Source organism: Arvicanthis niloticus, chromosome 15 (genome assembly GCF_011762505.2).
Source record: "Arvicanthis niloticus isolate mArvNil1 chromosome 15, mArvNil1.pat.X, whole genome shotgun sequence".
Lineage (NCBI taxonomy): Eukaryota > Metazoa > Chordata > Mammalia > Rodentia > Muridae > Arvicanthis > Arvicanthis niloticus.
The window spans coordinates 61,479,085-61,499,121 of NC_047672.1; the positions used below are offsets into that span (position 1 = coordinate 61,479,085).

Here is a 20,037-nt window from a genome sequence, read left to right on the forward strand (position 1 = left end):
CCAGAATGTATCGTTTACATGTATGAAACTGTCAAAAGAGTAAATTTAAAATGCTAGGGTCTGTTCATAGCCTCAAGTAATTAAAATGCTTGACTTTTTTTTGAAGTAGGACAGAATAAGACAAAGTCAGTAATCTAAATTATACTCAGTATGACAAATCTGTAAAAATGTAATCAATATGATTGGTTTCACGAGGCAGACCACACTCATTATGCAGATACCATTCATTATTGAATGATGGTAAAATCTCAAATACACGTGTCCATTGAGAACGTGGCTTTTCTGTTGCATATAAATATGACACAGTACTAGTTGATACATACCATTGCCAGAGAGGGTGATGCCAGCCTTAGCATCATCATTGTGAGGAAAGTGGGTGCCACAGTCGGCACCTGTCCAGTGCCTGTTGCACACACACTTGAGTTCATTGCTGCAAACCTGAAATCCAAAGGAGAGGAGCAGAGGCATCAGTGAACGTTTCTTCCATGCCTTTTTTCCTTGTGGTTTTATCTTCTAACATTTCTTTTAAATGTAAGAGAATAGCATGGTTACGAACACCTGTTACTCTGGCCAAGGACCCAGGTTCAGTTCAGGCTATGGTTACGCACTTGCATGCTGACTCCTAACTAGTATGCATAGGACTTGATTCTGGGACAGGAGTTGTGCTTCAAATTCCAAACCAAGGTCTTCTGCCTTAATTGGATAATAAACCAGTTCATTTAAAGATTTTGTAATGCAGGCAAAAACAACATCATAGGACATGCTAACAGAAAAGAAATCAAAACAATTGCTGAGAAGGAATGAGAAAGCTGAATATATTCAGAGGGTTCATTCATGGAGACCAAGTGTTTGACCCAGAACCTAAATAAGACCTGTGCTACCCAATACACAATTCTGAAAGAACAGAATTAAAATGTCTAAAATCCACTTTCTGATCATCCATGAACAGCACTTCCCCTGATGATGTAGTTGTTTCCACGACTTAAACTCAGCTGTCATCTCTGGTATATCTACGACAAGTATTTAGGGTTACTGCTGATTCATCTGTACCAAGATGACCTAAGTAGTTAAATGCTATATTTACCTACATATTTAAATAAATAATGAGTGGCTCACTCTTCCTTCTCTCCATTAAAAAAAAAATTCACTGTAGTTTGCTAAAATCCATCTCCTAAATCACACACAGGAAACCTATCATTATACTGTATGGCATCCTATTAGCATAACAACAGAAGGAAGAATAATTTGAATAGGAAAATTACCAGTTTTCGTATTCTCAGACTTTCCTGATTATACAACAAAAATATTCAAGTAGCTTTGATCAAGTTAGTGTTCACATATCAACCAGAAACATGGGTAATCACATTGGCTATAATTAAGGAACCGCTACAGTTACAGTTTTCTTGGGCGGGCGAGGTTCTGACACTCACTCCGTTTCCTGAGCACACGGTGCCTGCTTTACTGCTCGAGCAAGTGCTGAAGTTGAAGGAAGCCACAGGAAGACATCTGTGTTCCAAACACATCATCTGAGGGCCACAGGGTGTCCCGTCTTCCACATAGCCAAGATCTACGTCTTCTTCAAGCTTAACATGTCCCCCACTAAAAACAAATTGTGTGAAGAAAGAAAATGGGACTCTGTTAATACAGACTCCTCTAAGTTTAAAACTAAAAATAGGCAATATCCCTTCTCTGGACTTCTGTTTATTATTTGATAAAAACCAGTAGCCAAAGGATGTTTAAATTCTTGTTCTTTTGTTTCATTGAGATAGGATTTCAAGTAGCCCAGACTAGCATCAAATTGTCTTTCTCCTTTTCGTTTTTTTAATTGGCTATTTTATTTATTTATATTTCAGATGTTATCCCCTTTCCCCCATCCCATCCCATCCCCTCTCCTGCTACTTCTATGAGGGTCTACACCCATCCCTCCATATATTCCCCTCTCCCTGCCCTCGAATTCCCCCATACTGAACAAAACTGGCTTGAACTTCTGTTGCTCTGGCCTCCATCTCCCATGTGCCAGTACCAAAGGCATACATTACCACACCCAGAAGTATCTTTAAATGTAGGAATCAAAAGAAAATTTGATCTAATTCTTCTAAGAGATATTTATAATATTTAGAATTTTAACAAAATTATTACAGCAAGGCCAGTACAGAACTAGTCTTATTATTTTTCCTTGGATACTATGTGCAAATCCAACTGGTTTCACTAAGTAGGCTTCAGGATTTCAAATGTATCTCAAATAAGGATCAGAATTGGATGTGATTTATACTGCTCCTACACATTGTATATACACAAATTCTATTTGGGAATGACTCAACCACTGTATTCACTGCTCAGGAGAGCATGATTAAATGGTTTCCTTTAGAAAAAGAAAAATAGTAACAAAAGTTGAAAGTCTATATACATAATTAATATTTTCATATGATACCTCGCCAATGCTAGTACAAAATTCTCTGTATTAATATTTTTTCAAAATTATTTGTAATGTAGAGCAAGATACATGAGCTGGTATTTTGTGTCTGTGCTTGTATTCGTGTGTTTATGCACATGTGTGTCTGTATAAGTGCGTGTACATGTGTGGGGGCCAAGAGTCAACATTGAGTGTATTTCTTAGTTGCTCTTCACCTTCTGTTTTGAGAAGGGGTGACCACACTGATAATGGAACTCACTGATTCAGCTAGACTTACTGGCCAGCAAGCCTCAAGGACCCTTCTGTCTGGCCTTAGCAGTACTGGGGATAGAGGTATGAACTGATGTCTTCAATTTTTGACATGACTTCCATGGGTACTAGGGACCAAACTCAGGTCCTTATGTGTACCAACTGAGTCATTTTCCTCGAATTACATATATTAGTTTCTTAAATGAAATATTCCTGCTTCACATCCTTCCTAGGAGAGAACCACTTTCTTTATGTTATTGATTCTTTGATGTTTTTGTGCCTCAAAATGTCTACATTTCACTGATTTTTTTTTTATTTTTCAACTGTAGGTATTATCAATTAATTTCTCTATAAACAATAAGAGAACTTATCTCTTTTTTCCCTTGACAATTCTATACACAATTTATCTTCTATCCTTTCATCATAAGCTTTATTTATTCATTAACAAATATGTACATTATTATAACTATGTAAATGCTGGTTGTTGAATGAAACAATAGTGTTATGATTAAACGCTTTTAACTTCTGAATTACTTTTGTCTTAATTTAAATTATTCTTTTATTTGTTGACTGTTTACCTGTCTACGTTCTTGTGCATTTGCCATCTTTAATACGAAATTAATTCACTCTGCCTGTTAATCTCCAATGAAAACATAGTTAAGCATCAGTTCATCTGACTGTGGACATCTCTCTTAAAGTCTCTACCAGCGCCTTCCTGTGTGTTCCGGTTTTGCCTTGTACCTGGCACAGAGCTGCAAACCCTGGGTTTGTTTCCCTGTGAGCTTGATTATGATACTGTCTCTCAGTGGGAGACTTTGCCTCCTCCATACCTTGCCTTTCTTTCTCTTTGTTTAACCTTCATATTTATGGGAAGTTGTTTCATTAACTTTTTGAAGACAGGTGTAGAATAATACATTTTGGAGAAATTTGCATGCTAAAATGTCATTTTATAGTCTCAAGGTATATATCTGATTTTTTAAAGACAGGATTGTGTTATGTAGTCCAGTCTTATCTGGAAATCATCCTTCTCACGTCTCAGCCTCTAAGCTGGGATTAGAGGTGAGCCCAAGGGGCCCTGGTTTGACTCTGACAGATAATTGTAATTTACAAATAATTTTTCCAGTGTCTTCTGATTCCCTAGACTCCAGGTGATAAACCTTAAGGCACCCTAGTTCTTGAGCCTCTTCTGTGGAAACTTGAAGACTCTCCTCTCTGTCCTACAGTGCTTCCACAACGAGGCTCACATCTGTCTCTGACATCACTCTGGGACAATTTCTTCCTTACTGTTTCTCTGTTCTTCTTTATTTCTATTCTAATTGTCGAGTTCTTTCTCATTGTTCAGTTTCTTTACTTCCAGTCCTACTTCCAGGGACAATTCCAACCACTAAGGTTCACTTCAACAGAATCTTTCTCTTCCATGATCTGATTAATTAAAGTAGAACACTAATTTTTGACTTTGTGATAAAAAATCTCTTGGGGTTTTCTGTTCACCCTGATTTTCCACGTTAGTGATTTTCTTTGCATGCTAGTCAGTAATGATGATGGAAACTTCCATTGTATTCTCAGTGAGCATTCCCTGAAGCTGAACCACTTCCATATGACCCTGGTATCAACCCTTCAATTTAGGAATGTTCTGTTTAATTCTCTGTGGAGACAAGGCCTGGATCTCCAATGGAAGTGTGGGTCAGCCCCTTTGTGGCTGAGTCACCAAAGGAATCTATGCATTAGGCTCCTTTTTGTTTTTCAAACTTCCATATAACTTCTTTATTTAAAAACCTGCTGTGAAACTCATCTAACCCCTTCTTGAACAGTAGACTATGCTCCAATTTCTAAGGCTTCCAAGACATTACACGGTATTTCAGTTACTGACCTACAAATTCAACTTTCTCAAAGGCTCTCTCTCCTAAGTGTGAGCCCCAGAGTCAGTTGTACATATTCCAGATGTGAATGGTTGCTGCCTCCACTTCATGTTTGAGTTTTTCTGCAGATATATAACTCCCAAAGAAAATTTAATTTCATGGAACTTCAGAAAGAAGCAAAATGAAATGCAGACTTATGATGACTGACTCTATCCAGAAGTCTCCATCCTCTCACTAAGAAGAAAATGTAAGCCAAACCCTTCAGGATTTTACTGAGTAACTAAACATAATTTCAGCAACCATGTAACAATTCCCACATATCATTCTTATCTACTTTTCATTTTTCTATTACGATTTACATAATCACATTTATGAACCACACTTAAGTCCAGACTATGAACAAGCACATACGCTGGGAACAGTAGCAGGTCTAGCTGCATTCCTGGGAAGTAAAGTGACTAGTGAACCACAGAATGGTGAGATGATTACCTGCAGTTTAACGTTCTTCCTTGCTGCACAACTAAGGTGGATGTAATTTCACCATCAAGCTCTCCGAGCCTTGGGATATTGCCAATATTTGTGCACAGAAGGTAACCACAAAGCACATCCCTGTGTTAAAAGAGTACCAGTTATTGACTTGATCTCTTTCCCAAAGACAAAACAAAGCTTGTATTTCTGAAGTAGTATCTTCTCTTTTATATTTATTATCCATCAGCAACATTACTTATGTGTATGCTAAGCAAAATAAAATAAGCCAATATTGGGTTGACTACAGGTCTCAAACTAACTTTTCTAAAACTCCAAATGGTGATCCAAAATCCTAATAATTCCCTAGATTATTATCTTTTATTGACTATCAGTTCAAGTATTTGGTTAAGGAAAATTATCCATCAAATACACCTTTTATCAGAATGATTTGCATACCATATCCTGCTGGATATGATAAACTTGTTTAGTATTGGGTAAATGAGTAAACTTTGTCTGAATATTCTTCTGTAATATATATATATATATTACATATATATAACATATATGTTAATATATGTTAATATATTAACATATATATATAACATATATATATGCAGAAGTATATAATATACTTCTGCATCCTGTCTCCCAAAAGCAAAGAGGATGTGATTCACTGCTCGTGGAGATTCCTAGCCAAAAAGCCTCACTACCCTTCGAAACAAATCATTTATGTCCAGAAATTAAGAGGTAAGTTGCTGTATTAAAATATTGTTTTATATATTCTTTTAACAAAAACATTTTGGTCATCAATAGTGATGACATATTTAAATCTTATAAACACTAAGCTGGGTAGTGATGGTGCATGCTTTAATCTTAGGAGGCAAAGGCAGGTGGATCTCTGTGAGTTCAAGGCCAGCCTGGTCTACAGAGCAAGTTCCAGGACAGCCAAAACTATACACAGAGAAACTCAAAAAACAAAACAAAACAAATTAAACAAATAACCAAAAGCCCACTAATTGATTAACATAGCAACAAAATAACATATGAAAACACCAGAATTTATATGATGGATAACAGAAAAATGGGCATCTATAGTTATCACTAATATATAAAAGGTGCATTCTCTAAAAGTATTTTAAACATAGAAATACATGCAAATATAAAATTATATTCTAAATATATTAATGTCTTCTAAACAAAATATAGAAGAAATATTTAAATCCTTTTTAGTTTCATTTATGGATGCTAACGTTTGTGATTTAAAATCTATAACAGATGCGGAACATGATTCCACTGTGTAAGAAGACCCAGCATATACATAAGCATGTACAAAATAATGAACTGAGGATATGGGCCATAAGAATACCACAAGGCCTATGTCTGTGGGAGTTCAGAGAGGAACTTGGAGAGCCAATTAAGAAATAATTTATAGAGCAAGTTTTTTTTTTTTTTTTCAAATGGGCCTTGAAGAATGGATGAATTTCTCACTGGTGTTGGTACAGATGTAAAGACTGCATCTAAGAAATTAACAGTGCCAACAAATACATTAACATAGGGCAATATACTATAGGTATTAAGAATAGTAAAGTTTTTCTGGGTATAGTAGCCTTGGCTGGCATTTGTGTTCTCTTAGGATCTGTATGACATCTGTCCAAGATCTTTTTCCTTTTAGAGTCTCTGTTGAGAAGTCTTGTGTAATTCTGATAGGTCTTCCTTTACATGTTACATGGCCTTTTTCCTTTACCACTTTTAATACTCTTTCTTTGTTCTGTGTATTTAGTGTTTTGATTATTATGTGATAGGAGGCTTTTCTTTTCTGGTCCAATCTATTTCATGTTTTGTAGGCTTCTTGTATATTTATGGTCATTTCATTCTTTAGGTTAGGGAAGTTTTCTTCTATGATTTTGTTGAAGATGTTTTCTCACCTTTGAATTGGGAATCTTCACTCTCTTCTATTCCTATTATTCTTAGTTTTGGTCTTTTTTTATTGTGTCCTGAATTTCCTGGATGTTTTGGGTTAGGAGCTTTTTGTACTTTGTATGTTCTTTGTTGTGTCAATATCTTCTATGGTGTCTTCTACATCTGAGATTCCCTCTTCTATCTCTTGTACTCTGTTGGTGATGCTTGCATCTGAAACTCCTGATCTCTTTCCTCCATCTCCAGGGTTGCTTCCATTTGTGATTTATTAATTGTTTCTATTTTGATTTTTAGGTCCTGGATGGTTTTTTTTCAATACATTCACCTGTTTGATTATATTTTCCTGTATTTCTTTAAGGAATTTGTGTGTTTCCTCTTGAAGGGCTTCTACCTGTTTACCTGTGTTCTCCTATATTTCTTTAAGGAAGTTATTTATGTCCTCCTTAAAGTCCTCTATCATCTTTATAAGATGGAATTTAAGTCAGAATCTTGCTTTTCAGGTGTGTTAGGGTATCTAGGGTTTGCTGTGATGGGAGAACTGGGTTCTGATGGTGCCATGTAGCATTGGTTTTTATTGCTTCTGTGCTTATGCTTGCCTTTTGGCATGTGGTTATTTCTGGTGTTAACTGGCCTTGCTGTCTCTGACTGGAGCCTGTTCCTCCTTGTAGGCAAGTGGAGTCCTGTGAGTTGTATTAGAGCAGGCCTTCTGTGAACCTTGTTATGACAGATATCCTAGGAGTCTGGCTGTCTCTGAGTGTGCAGGTGTGTGTGTGTGTGTGTGTGTGTGTGTGTGTGTGTGTAGTGCCCAATCTTCCTGGGGAAGAGCTGCAGATCTGAAGGAAGATATATCACCTGAAGATCAGTCTCGTGTCCACTGGGCTCCATGGGGGTACCAGTTAGGGCTGGTATTAGGGTGGGGGTCTCATCTGTGAGCTTGGTTGTGACAGACCTCCTGGGAGTCAGAATAACAGACTGAATATGTAAACAGGACCCAGTATTTTGCTGCATATAGGAAACACACCTCAATGACAAAGATAGAAATTACCTCAGAGTAAAAGGCTGGAAAAAAAATTCCAAGCAAATGGTCCCAAGAAACAAGCAGAAGTAGCCATTCTAATATCCAATAAAATACACTTTTAACCAAAATTATCTAAAGAGATGGGCAGAATACATAACACTCATCAAAGGAAAAATCCACCAAAATGAACTCTCAATTCTGAACATCTATGCCCCAAATGCAAGAGCAATCATATTTCTAAAAGAAATGTTATTAAAGCTCAAAACACACACTGAACCTCACACAATAACAGTGGGAGTCTTCAACATGCCACTGTCACCAATGGTCAGATTATGAAAACAGCAATTAAAGAGAGACACAGTGAAACTAACAGAAGTTATGAACCAAATGGATTTCACAGATATCTATAGAACATTTCACCCTAAAACAAAAGAATATACCTTCTTCTCAGCACCTCATGGTACCTTCTCCAAAATAGACCATATAATTGGACACAAAACAACCCTCAACAGATACAAGAAAATTAAATTAATCCCATGTATCCTATCAGACCACCGTGAACAAGGCTGGTCTTCAATAAGAACAAAAACAACAGAAAGCCCACATACTCATGGAAGCTGAACCACTCTTTATCCAATGATAACTTGGTCAGGGAAGAAATAAAGAACTCAAGAAGTTAGACTCCAGAAAACAAAATAACCCAATTTTAAAAAACCAAACAAATAATTTTCAACCACGGAATCTTGAATGGCTGAGAAGCACCTACAGAAATGTTCAACATCCTTAGTCATCAGGGAAATGCAAATCAAAATGACCCTGAGATTCCGCCTCACACTAGTCAGAATGGTTAAAATCAAAAACTCAGGCATCAGCAGATCCTGGTGAGGATGTCAAGAAAAATGAACACTCCTCCATTGTTGGTGGGATTGCAAGCTGTTACAACCACTTTGGAAGTCAATCTGGCAGTTCCTTAGAAAATTTGAAATACTTCTTCTACCTGAAGACCCATGTCTTCATGCTCAACTGTGTTCATAGCCTTATTTATAATAGCCAGAAGGTAGAAACAACCCATGTGTCCCTCAATGGAAGAATGGATACAGAAAATGTGATGCATTTACACAATGAAACACTACTCAGCTATTAAAAATGAGGGCTTTGCAAATTTGGCAAGCAAATGAATGGAACTAGAAAAATATCATCCTGAGTGAGATAACCCAGACCCAGAAAAAGATATACATACATGGTATGTACTCACTGAGAAGTGAATATTAACCCAAAAGCTCAGAATACACAGAATACAACTCACAGACCATATGAAGTTTAACGAGAAGGAAGGTCAAAGTGTGGATGCTTCAAATCCCACTTAAAGAGGAAACAAAAATAATCCAGAAAGGCAGAGGGAAGGAGTGACCTGGGTGGGAGAGGGTAGGAGGAGTGAAAAGGGGGGGCAGGATCAGACATGGGCGGAGATGGGAGAGAAGTCTAGAGGCCAGGAAAATGAATAGAATAAGTACCAGTGAGGGATGAAGGGGGGGCACTAGAAAGTCCCAAACACTAGGGATTTGAGTGTTGGAAGCCGCAATATAATCTGCCACCCCAAGTTGACGCTAGCCTCGTGTTTTCCCAGAAGTAAACAATTAACTGCGCAGATGCAAAGGCAGAGAGCCCACCAAAGTCACTGAATATTGGGTGGTGAGCAAACAGCCAATCAGAAGTGAATACGTCACTCTAGACTGTATTTAAGCCAGGCCCCTTCCACATCTCAGCCCTTCCTCGTTTTCCACGTGTGTGATACTGAGTAAAAGTTCTCATTCTGCAGTAACTACCCGATCTCTGCCTCTCATGTTTTCTCTTCCACAGATGGTAAAGGGCTGGGGGGGGGGTGCGCGTTACATTTGAGAGGCTCCCAGAACCCATTGGGGAGGACATGAGCTGAAATGCCCAACAGCAAGAAGACAGAACCTGTAGAGACCACCTCCAGTAGATACGCATGACCCCCAGTTGAGGAATGGGGCCACCCACCCATCTCAAAATTTATAACCCAAAATTGTTCCTGTCTAAAGAAAATGCAGGGACAAAAAATGAGCAGAGACCGAAGGAAAGGTCATCCAGAGACCACCCACCTTGGGATACATCTCATCTGCAGACATCAAACCCCAACACTATTGCTGATGCCAACCAAGATGTGCTCAAAGACAGGAGCCTGGTATGGCTGTCCTCTGAGAGGTTCTGACAGCACCTGACTAACACAGATGCAGGTACTCACAGCCAACCATTGGACTGAGCATGGGACCCCAGTGGAAGACTTCCCCTAACTCTTCCACTTTTTTTTTTTTTTTTTTTTTTTTTGAGACAGGATCTCCCTACATAGTCCTGGTCTGGAACTCATTATGCAGACCCAGAGATCCATCTCCCCCTGCTTTCTATGTGCTAGGGTTAAAGGTATATACTTCTGTGCCCAGTCTAGGATTCCATTTCATTTGTTAATTAAGACCACAGACTTTCAGCAGAAAAACTGAGAGAGCATTCTGATAGCAGAATAGCAGACACTAATTCTTTCTCCAGTCCTAGCTACATGCTCTTGGGCCCAGACACTGATCTCGCCTTGGTTTCTTCATCTAGGAAATGACTTTCATAATGCTATGGCCGGCTCACCAACGTGAGATGGTGAACCTGCTCAGCACAGTGTACTTTCATTACAGGATAAATACTCTGTTAACTAGCTGTGTGGAGCTATTGAAATTTGAGCAAAGACCTGACACATTCAAAGGGGTTTAGAAGACTGTTCTGGTAATAGGATGCTTGAGAATTCCAGCAGAGAGAGCTCAAGGGATTTTGTAGTCCTTAGACTTAGAGGGCTTGGCTGTGCTATTGACAACAATGGAAACAGGAGGATACTCCACAATAAGTGGCAGGGAGCAAAGGGGAAAACAACCATGATCCATGTTTTGACAACGTACAGAGGAAAGATAGGGTCAATTACTCCTATCTACATGGGACAGTGAAACACTGAGACATTTGGGCAAAGACAAACGGTAGCTTAAAAAGGTCAGAGTCAGCTAATTCACTCAGCAGCATTGGATATGTGGCTTCAATCTTCCTCAATCTTGAGGTGCTGGGAGGTATTGTCTAGGTGAGAGAGTGTAGCAACTACCAGGAGAACCTTCTGGTTACCCTTGTACAAGGACCCTAGGAAAGGTCCAGGTTCATGTTGAGAATTAGCATCCTTTGTGATGCTGGAGCACTGGGGAGAACAGACCAGAGAGCATGCCTTATTAAGTCCCCTAAACAGGAACGTCCCACGTGGAATATATGTCTGTAAACCGAATGATGAATGACCTCTAGGTTCTGCGAGCACTCACCGTTTGTTGCACTGTGTCCATGTGTCTTTGTCTTTCCCACAGTTACCCTTCTCAGTCCCCTCAATGTTCAGTTTCTCATAGCAGTACCTGTCAGATGCTGTCACCTCTGAAGCAGAAAAAGATTGCACATCAGTGAAGGAGATAGCATGGGATGCTACAGTAAAGAGCCATGCTCACTGTCGTGTTAGCAATGACAAAACCAGAAATTGTACTATCACTTTTTAAAGGTCTACAATATCACAGACACAGCGTGGGTACATCTTCCACGGAACCTTATTTGGATCAGGAAAGCAAGCACATGTAGACCTGTGAGGGGAGTTATATGGCAGACTGAGAAAATTCCGGGATCTGGCACTATGTCAGGGATGACACTAACCTTGAGTACATATTTTAATCACAGCACCTGATGCATAAGTTCTCAATCAGAAACAGTATTAATAAAAGGGCAATATTAGTCTAAAATTATGCAGCATAATTGAATTCAAGAAAGAGCAGCACGTTTTTTACCCTGCTTACTAGTTCTTAGCTGCTATAAGAAATACTTTTATTGTGCTTTGAGATGATAATTGAGTTTATGCAAAGTCTTTGAAAGGCAAGTGGAACGTTAAGGTATTCCAGCATCTTTACCGATTTTTGTCTTTTCTGAAGCCAGTGTATCAGAGATACCTGCCAGTACAATATGATTTTCCCACCAGCCACAAAAAGCCTATCAATTCAGCAACTGGGAGACAGAGACAGGAGGATTAGGGAGTTCAAGATAATCCTCTGTTCCACAGGAGATTCAAGGCCATTCTGGGCTATATGAAATCTTACTTGAAACAAACAAACAAACAATAGCAAAGACGTTTGTAAACTAATCAAACGCCAATTGGTGATACAAGTTAAGTATTGCCAATCCAAAATTCTGAAATACTTTATGTCTCAAGTCTTTCTAAGAGCTAACAAGATACCACAAGTAGAAAATTACGACCATATCCTGAAGATGTTGCACAGTGAAAGAGAAGGTACTGTGTAAGCATGAGGATGTAGCACAGAGAAGAAGAGAAGGCACTGTGTAAGCATGAGGATGTGGCACAGAGAAGAAGAGAAGGCACTGTGTAAGCATGAGGATGTGGCACAGAGAAGAAGAGAAGGCACTGTGTAAGCATGAGGATGTGGTGCAGTGAGGAAGAGAAGGTACTGTGTGTGCATGAGGACTTGGCTTCGAATCATGAACAAAGCCAAGAATGGGCATACATGAGCCCATAACCCCAGAGGCATGGGGCAGAGACAGGAGGATCACTGGGGCTTGCTAGATGCTAGCTTAGCTCCTGGTTCAGTGAGAGACCCTGTCTCAAGAGAATAAGGTGGAGAGTGATAGGGGAAGATACCTGATACCATGCCCCTCTGCCTTCTGTGAGTGCACAGGCATGCACATCTGCTCATACACCATACCACATATACATATTACACACGCACACACACTCACTCACACTCACGTTAAATAAATAATTTTTTAAAAAAAAGAAATGTCCATGTCCTGATATAATATAAAAAGTCTCAGCAAAAATGCAAGTACATTAAGAATACTAAAAATATTATATATAAAATTAACTTCACATTGTGTGCATGTGTGCGTGTGTGTGCATGTGTGTGTGTGTGTGTGTGTGTGTGTGTGTGAGAGAGAGATAGAGAGAGAGAGAGAGAGAGAGAGAGAGAGAGAGAGAGAGAGAGGTGAACTGAATGCTCCTTATTTATATACAAGTCCCCGACATAAAATCCCACAATCTCACATACATCTGGTATAAGGGATACTCAGGCTTCACACATTAAACAGTAGCTAATTACATTGCTAGTTCCTCACCTGTTTTGCTCAAGCAGAAGAAACAAAAATAGCATCCCTTTATTTAGAGCACAAACCTGCCTGACTAAATTTTCTCCTCATCTCAAGGCTTCTCAAGAGACTCAAAGAACATGTTCCTTTCCTAAAAGGACTGCAGCCACTAACTATGAATCTAAGGACAGTGATTCATTTTATAGCTTATGATAGTACAAATTATCTTTCAAAAGAACTACGAATAGTGCAGGCATGGTAGCATGTGCCTGTAATCCCAGCACTTGGGCAGCTGAGGCAAGCTTACAAGTTCAAGGTTTGACTGGCCAAGGTATATGGCTGGGCTACATAGTAACACTCTACCTGAAAAAAAAAAACTTTTTCAAGGGTTTAGAACACAAACATCTTCCAAAAATATTGGCTATTAATTCTGGGAAAAATATTTAATACAAACTTTAAATACAAATTTAGATATTGTAAATGTAAATACTAATATTTAGTATTTAAAAGTGGTAAATATTCTCCTTTAAAACTCTGACAGATTTCAAAAAGGATAACATTAACATCTCTGTTCTTTACAGGTAAGCTACTTTCAGCAGAAGATCACCTATAACTATGAACGCCAGTTGGAGTTTCAAGAAGACAGTCGACGGGGGGAAAAGCCACTCTCTTGAACATAGTTAGGTCTAAGGCAAAAATACCCTACTTAGAGACCATGTCCATCCCGTATGACTTTGTATAGCCATATGGGATCTTCTGCTCAGGGGCACTCAGCTGAGGAGCTGAAATCAAGACTGCTCTATTCCCCAAGCTGTGCTACAGGTGGGTTCGCCTGCCCGGCAGCAAAGACTCCTACGGGCACTGCCAAGTAGCCAGAAACTGTGGGACCATGGTTTCTCAAAGAAGGTGCCTTTCTCTAATTTCTAGAAAAGTGTTCTTACCCAATATTGCAGTGGTTCTGAGAACCTTCCAGTTATGAAATGGCCAACAATTTACTTCTAGCCCATGTGTCCTTTTCAGAGTGTGCCAATGTCATGTGAAAAAATAATCGAGCCACGTGACAACTTACTTTGCCCCCAGATGTATTTGCATTGTCTATCTCTGGTTTTACATCTTCCTCCAAAGCAAATTCCCTAAAATGAGAAAATGAATACCCATCAGTGGTAATGACATTCACTTTGCTACACAATGGGATAAGGACATACAGTTAGGGAACATAGCCCATGAGTGTTATCATCTGAATTGATTGTGACCCATTCAAACTCATCTTACTGAGATACAATTTTAGTATTCCTTTCATGGTGGCACTCCTTGAAATTTTAGTTAAAAAAAGAGTGTCTTACCTGAGTACCATCACACGAATACCCATCCATTTTATGCACATTTGGGGCACACTAGGGAAAAAAAGAGCAAGCTATCACCCAAACTCAGACCAAACATCAGGCTAACCCAATCCTGTTAATGTTCTCATTTTATATAATCATGGTTGATAATACACCAATTCCATTAAACTATACATAAAAGAAGATAATTAAAGGGAAGCAAGAAGAGATCTATTTAATGAGCATCCTTTGAAAAATATGACATCTACCAGAGGCAAAAACTGATTGCACAGTTACAGAGAAAAGAAGTACTAGAATGGCTTGGTAGATAACATGCATTAGCATCTGCTTCATTCAGATACACTAGTCCCTAGAGACGGAAATGGGGCTTAGGATAAAAGCCAGAAACAGGTCCCCATCAGAGAAGCCATAAGTACACTTTCCTGCCTTTTGGCACAAGGAGCAGTAGAGCCTTTCACTTAAAATCCTGGGAGGACAGGATACAGCAGAGAAAGCAAGGGCAGGAAGATGGTGATGAGACCAACTATAATGAATACATCTGAAAATCTACTACGGACTCTTGTTATTTTGTAAGCAAACTTTTCAAATAAAAACAAAAATAATTTTGAAAAGAAAAACCAATGGGGAGGATTCTGAAAGAGGGGAAGGAAGACTCGGGTCTCTGCTGATAGGGCATTTGGGAGAGAATTTTACACTTCATCACATCATCTTTCCTTGAAGAGACTTGAAGATTATAGAGTACTCAGGTGAGCACACAACTGGCCATATACTGTTTATTACTTTGGTGAGAGAAAAACACAGATTACATAGTCACTTGGGGAAGATGGCCAGTATAAAGGGACAAAAAAAAAAAAAAAAAAAAAAAAAAAAAAAAAAAAAAAAAAAAAAAAAAAAAAGACGTGATGGAGAAGAAACAACCCAAATGCAGCTACTTTTCTCCTCTAAAATATTCACCTAGTCTTTTCTATAATCTCCATGTTTAAGATACTAGTAAAAGGTAATTACATGCTTTCCATTCTGTTTGTTTTTGTCACAGAAACATTCTTATATCATTGATGTATGACTTTATATATAATAGTTATAATGGATATAACACATTAAATGAAGGTCACAGAACAATCCCCTAAAATAATATCAACTTAACCTAACTCGACACAGCATCTCTGTTAAACATGGATTTTGGATTTGAGATTACTTAACAATTCCTGCTTATTTATAATCATATCAATGTAGTATCCTCATGCCTGGGAACCTTAATGGTAATTATTGTCATTAATAATGCCATGAGAGCATGGAAGACTCTGCTAATTTCACGGTAAAGGGGGGATACTTTTACATAAAGATCTCTTGTATCCTTTAAATCAACCACTTTTACCATTATAGACATATCACTTCTTAATCCTCCTTCTCTGGAAGCAAAGGTAGCCCTTGCCCTGCCACACATGAATTTCAGTTTCTATAGTTTTGTTAAATAAAACCAGCTCCCTACACAAAACATAAACTTCTCTACTAGCTTTCTGTCATCAGGTCACTGGGAAAGTAGAAGATGCCCGTTGTGACGAGTGACCCTCCTGTCCCTTCTTCCCAGGTGTCTTTATTTGTTCTACTGAAACAGAGCCAAGTATGTGGTTATGTTGTCTCTGTTTCTTGGTGACATCATGTGAGATTTTGCAACGATGATAATACAAAAAGATGCTAGCCAACGGTGATGCGATGCAAGAGCTGGATATGCACCTCAATGGTAGAACGTTTGCCTGGCATGCACAAGACCTTGGTTTGATCCCCAACCCAGTACCCACACACAGAGAGATTAGGGGTGAGGGAGAGGAAAGGGTCTTGTGACAGAGACAAATGACATCTTGCCCATTTGTATTTCTCTTGTAACACATCAAAAAAATGTCCCCGGTTTCCTTTAATTATCATGTATAGAGTAATTACTGTAGGTTACCTGGCTTGAATTTCCTGAACATATTTCACGAATGTCACAGTCATTCACCGCTTCTCGGCACACAGTCCCCAGAGGCTGAAACTGAAAAGAATGACACTCCATGTGCAAAACTGTGAAAACATTTTTAAAAATCCTCTCATAGTCTCATATTAAAAGAAAAATGCAAACTTAAACTATTTTAAGATGACAGCCTGTACAAAACACAGTTACTGAACAGCTGCTATTTTAATAACTGTAAGAGATAGTGTCTTGTAGGTGACATAACTTCTGTAGTCACTACACATATGTGTCACAATATCCTGCTAAAACAGGGTAAGGGTTCAAGAGTGAGTTAGTCCAAGTTCTAGGAACTCTTGCCAAGCGGCCTTTGAATTTGGGCTTGGCCCTTCTGGTTTATGTCTTTATTTAATTGCTTTTGTTTCTGCTTTCTTGCCTAAACCTGCCAAGAACTGCAAAGTTAAGTTTTGACCACATCACAACAAACATGAACTGAGAATCTGTGCTAATGATTGTTCAAGTGTATGGCTCTGCTCATAAAAACATACACTAGTTAGTGATAGATGGCTCCTAAACCTCACGAATCACAGAATATTCTTATCAGGTAATATCAGAGGAAAGGTAAGCCCTAAATAACTTTTAATATTGATGTAAAAGTTTAATTAGTTGGAGTCTGAAGATGCGGTGGGGAGAAGGAAGTAGGACAGGAAATAAAGAAGAATTCTCATCTGCATGTCAACATAGTACTGTTTTATCGAAAACATCCGTCTGGTTCCCTAGGTGGCTAGTGCTGAAAGATGCTTCGAACTGGCCAGCAAAAAAGGAAGACAGTACTGAGCATCTTCTACTCCAAGATTAGTTAATGCCTGGTTCACTTGAAGGTGCCTGCACCCCAGGGAGTCAGGATGGGAAGCTAGTCTCTGAGCAGTAACAGAGTTCAGGCCCTGGCTCTCTCTTGAACTGGTTTTAAGACATCGGGTAAATTACTATTAAATGGGAATATTAACCTAAACCACACTTCAGAAGACTTCATCTTCTTGTAGCCGCCGGGAACTCAGTCATTTGCTATGTGTTAGACAGGGCTATCGGGTTATATGTGCATAGCCTTACCAGCTTAAGCACATGCCTCCCTTTCAATCTTTGACCTCTAATGGTAAATTATTTACCTTGCACTTTTTACAACAGAGGCCATCACTGCATTGAGAGTCCTGGGTCAAGGTGCATTTCTTACAACACTCCGCCCCTTCAAGGGCGCATTCCTAAGGAATATAAGCAGGGGTAAAACATTGGAAAATGTCATTTTCCCAAAAGTGCCGAGATACTTTTTAAAGTGAATGTTCAAGCTCACAATAGCAATCACCCATCCACAAATCCCGTAAAATTTCTAGGATGTAATTCTCAGTACTATCTCGAGAGCATGGAGCTAGCTACCTAAAAAGGATCCTCAAAATGACAGGGACTTACCGCAGGGGTGCCACAGTCACACTCCTCGCCAGTTTCGATGAAGCCGTTTCCACACTCAGGAGGATCAAGAAGCTGTGGGAGGGAAACCAGACAGGGCTGAAGTACAGAAACATCAATACCAAAACCTTACCGGGCTAATGGCCCAGAGCACACCTGGTGTGTACGCCGTCGACTCTCACCGTATTTTTATTTACCTTAGAATAAAATGTACAACTTTAGAACTTGGAACTCTAGAAGATCAATTTTGGTTTCTATTTTAATAATCAGACTTAGTACTGTATATTGGCATTATAGAGTATGTATGTCAAGTAGGGTATGGTAAATGTCACCAAAATAAAGCTGATCTAGCCATTGACAAAAAAAAAAAAAAATTGAAAGTCCATGTCTGTAAGAAAGTGGGAAATCTGGAGTCAGGAATCCTACATTACACTCGTAGCACTGGGTAATAAAGTGCCTAAGAGTACACCAAATCCCTGGTGTGTGGGAGGCCCTGGATTCAATAGCCAGCAATAAAGTACAAGGCACAATGAAAAAAACACACAAAATGATGAAACCTTGACACAATCATAGCAGAGACTTTACTACCTTAATCACCATCAGTGATAGACGCTGTCCATCTAATTAATCAGCTGTCTATAAATATCACGAGGCTCAAATCTAACTACCTGAGAAAATCCTATTATTATTTTTTTCAGTGGTTAACAACACATGAGAACCAGGTCCCATTCGCAGCACCCGAATGACAGCTCACAGTTGTCTGTAAGTGTAGTTCTAACAATCCGGAACTCTTCAAGAGTCTCCAGACACAAGGCATCCATACCGTTCACATACACATATGCATACAAAACTCATAAAATTAAAAAATAAACCTTTACAAAATATTTTTATATTTATACTAAGAAGGGGTATTTTCATTTTCCCTTTTAGGATTTACCACTCCCCCAACCATTTGTGTGTGTGTGTGTGTGTGTGTCTGTGTCTGTGTGTGTGTGTGTCTGTGTGTGTGTGCCTGTGTAATGCATGTGAATGCAGGTGCCTGCAGAGACCTGAACATTTAAATCCCTTTGAGGTATAGTTACAGGAAATTGTGAGCCATACAACTCAGATCACAAGAAAAGCAGCATGTGCTCTTAACTGCTGAGCCATCTTTCCAGCCCTTTGGGGTTTTATTTTGTTTTATTTTAATTAGCTTTGGTTAGATACAAAGAACTGAGTTTCGGTGTGGCATTTTCAGACTCTCTTGTTCTTTTAAGACAAGGTTTTACTATAGCCCAAGTAGCTCTGCCTCTGTAGCTCAAGCTGGCTTTGAACACATGGTGAGCTTTGTTTCTTAGTTTTCTGAGTAATGAAATTACAGGCATGAGGCTCCCAGGGTCTAAATGTGGTTCCAGAACAAAGTTACTTTTAGATTAGAAAGTGATCAGAAAATTACTATGCCTACTAACCTGTTCAATATAAAACAGACCTATGGCTGTTGAACACAGCTTTGCAGAGAACAACAGTAACAATTAGGTCTTGGAATTAAAATGGGTTTTGACCTAATCACAAGGAGATTTTTAAGCCTATTTTACTTTTTAACTGTCGTCATTTTTCTGTCATTTAAATATAGTTTGTCCTATGGCAATGTGTAACGTTAGTGTGCTGTAATTACTATTACCTAGCTGTATAATATTAATTTAGATGTTAACCAAAGTTTTCACATTACAGAATGAAAATACATACCCATCTTCTGTAGTTAGAAAGGACAAAAGAAAACAAGACAAAATCCCCAGTAACTCCCATCAGCTAGCTATTCCATCATAATAACCCCAAGTGTCCCAGATTAAAGCTGACCTTGAAATAAAGACATGTAAGCCATACAGCCAAATTAAAAAGTTCTCTTTTGTAGATCCAGCAGACACAAATTGGTGTTTACGACAATGTGCAATGATTCATAAATAGATAGTTTTACCTTGGAAGGCTTGTTGAACAGGCAGGCGCCTCCACCACTATTCAGGAAGTCATGATATTCCTCGATGTTGCACTGAGTGAACTTTTTCGGGAGATAGTAGCTGCGGGAGAACAGACAGTGTGAGCCTCGGTACAGTGTGAGCCTCCCTTGTTTATTTACTAGTCCTCCATGTTCAGTGTTGAGGTTATACACTCACCAACCATTACGTGTCTAAACTCTTTATTTGGCAACATGT

At 38.9% G+C, this 20,037-nt stretch overlaps 1 protein-coding gene across 12 annotated transcripts in view; it reads right to left on the bottom strand.

Moving 5' to 3' along the window:
- The window catches only part of Adam22 (ADAM metallopeptidase domain 22), a 223,724-nt gene that overhangs the window by 36,001 nt on the left and 167,686 nt on the right, over positions 1–20,037 (bottom strand). For all 12 annotated transcript variants that reach the window (XR_013103903.1, XM_034518878.2, XM_076913095.1 and 9 more), the window contains exons 15-24: positions 19,803–19,902; positions 17,852–17,923; positions 17,554–17,646; positions 16,391–16,471; positions 14,443–14,493; positions 14,169–14,232; positions 11,287–11,392; positions 5,011–5,130; positions 1,431–1,599; positions 324–438 (exon numbers count right to left, since the gene is read on the bottom strand). Coding sequence is in view for 11 of the 12 variants with exons in the window: in XM_034518878.2 (XP_034374769.1) it covers positions 324–438; positions 1,431–1,599; positions 5,011–5,130; positions 11,287–11,392; positions 14,169–14,232; positions 14,443–14,493; positions 16,391–16,471; positions 17,554–17,646; positions 17,852–17,923; positions 19,803–19,902 (971 nt within the window). In the remaining variant the exon portion in view is untranslated. The remainder of the gene's footprint in view (positions 1–323; positions 439–1,430; positions 1,600–5,010; positions 5,131–11,286; positions 11,393–14,168; positions 14,233–14,442; positions 14,494–16,390; positions 16,472–17,553; positions 17,647–17,851; positions 17,924–19,802; positions 19,903–20,037) is intronic.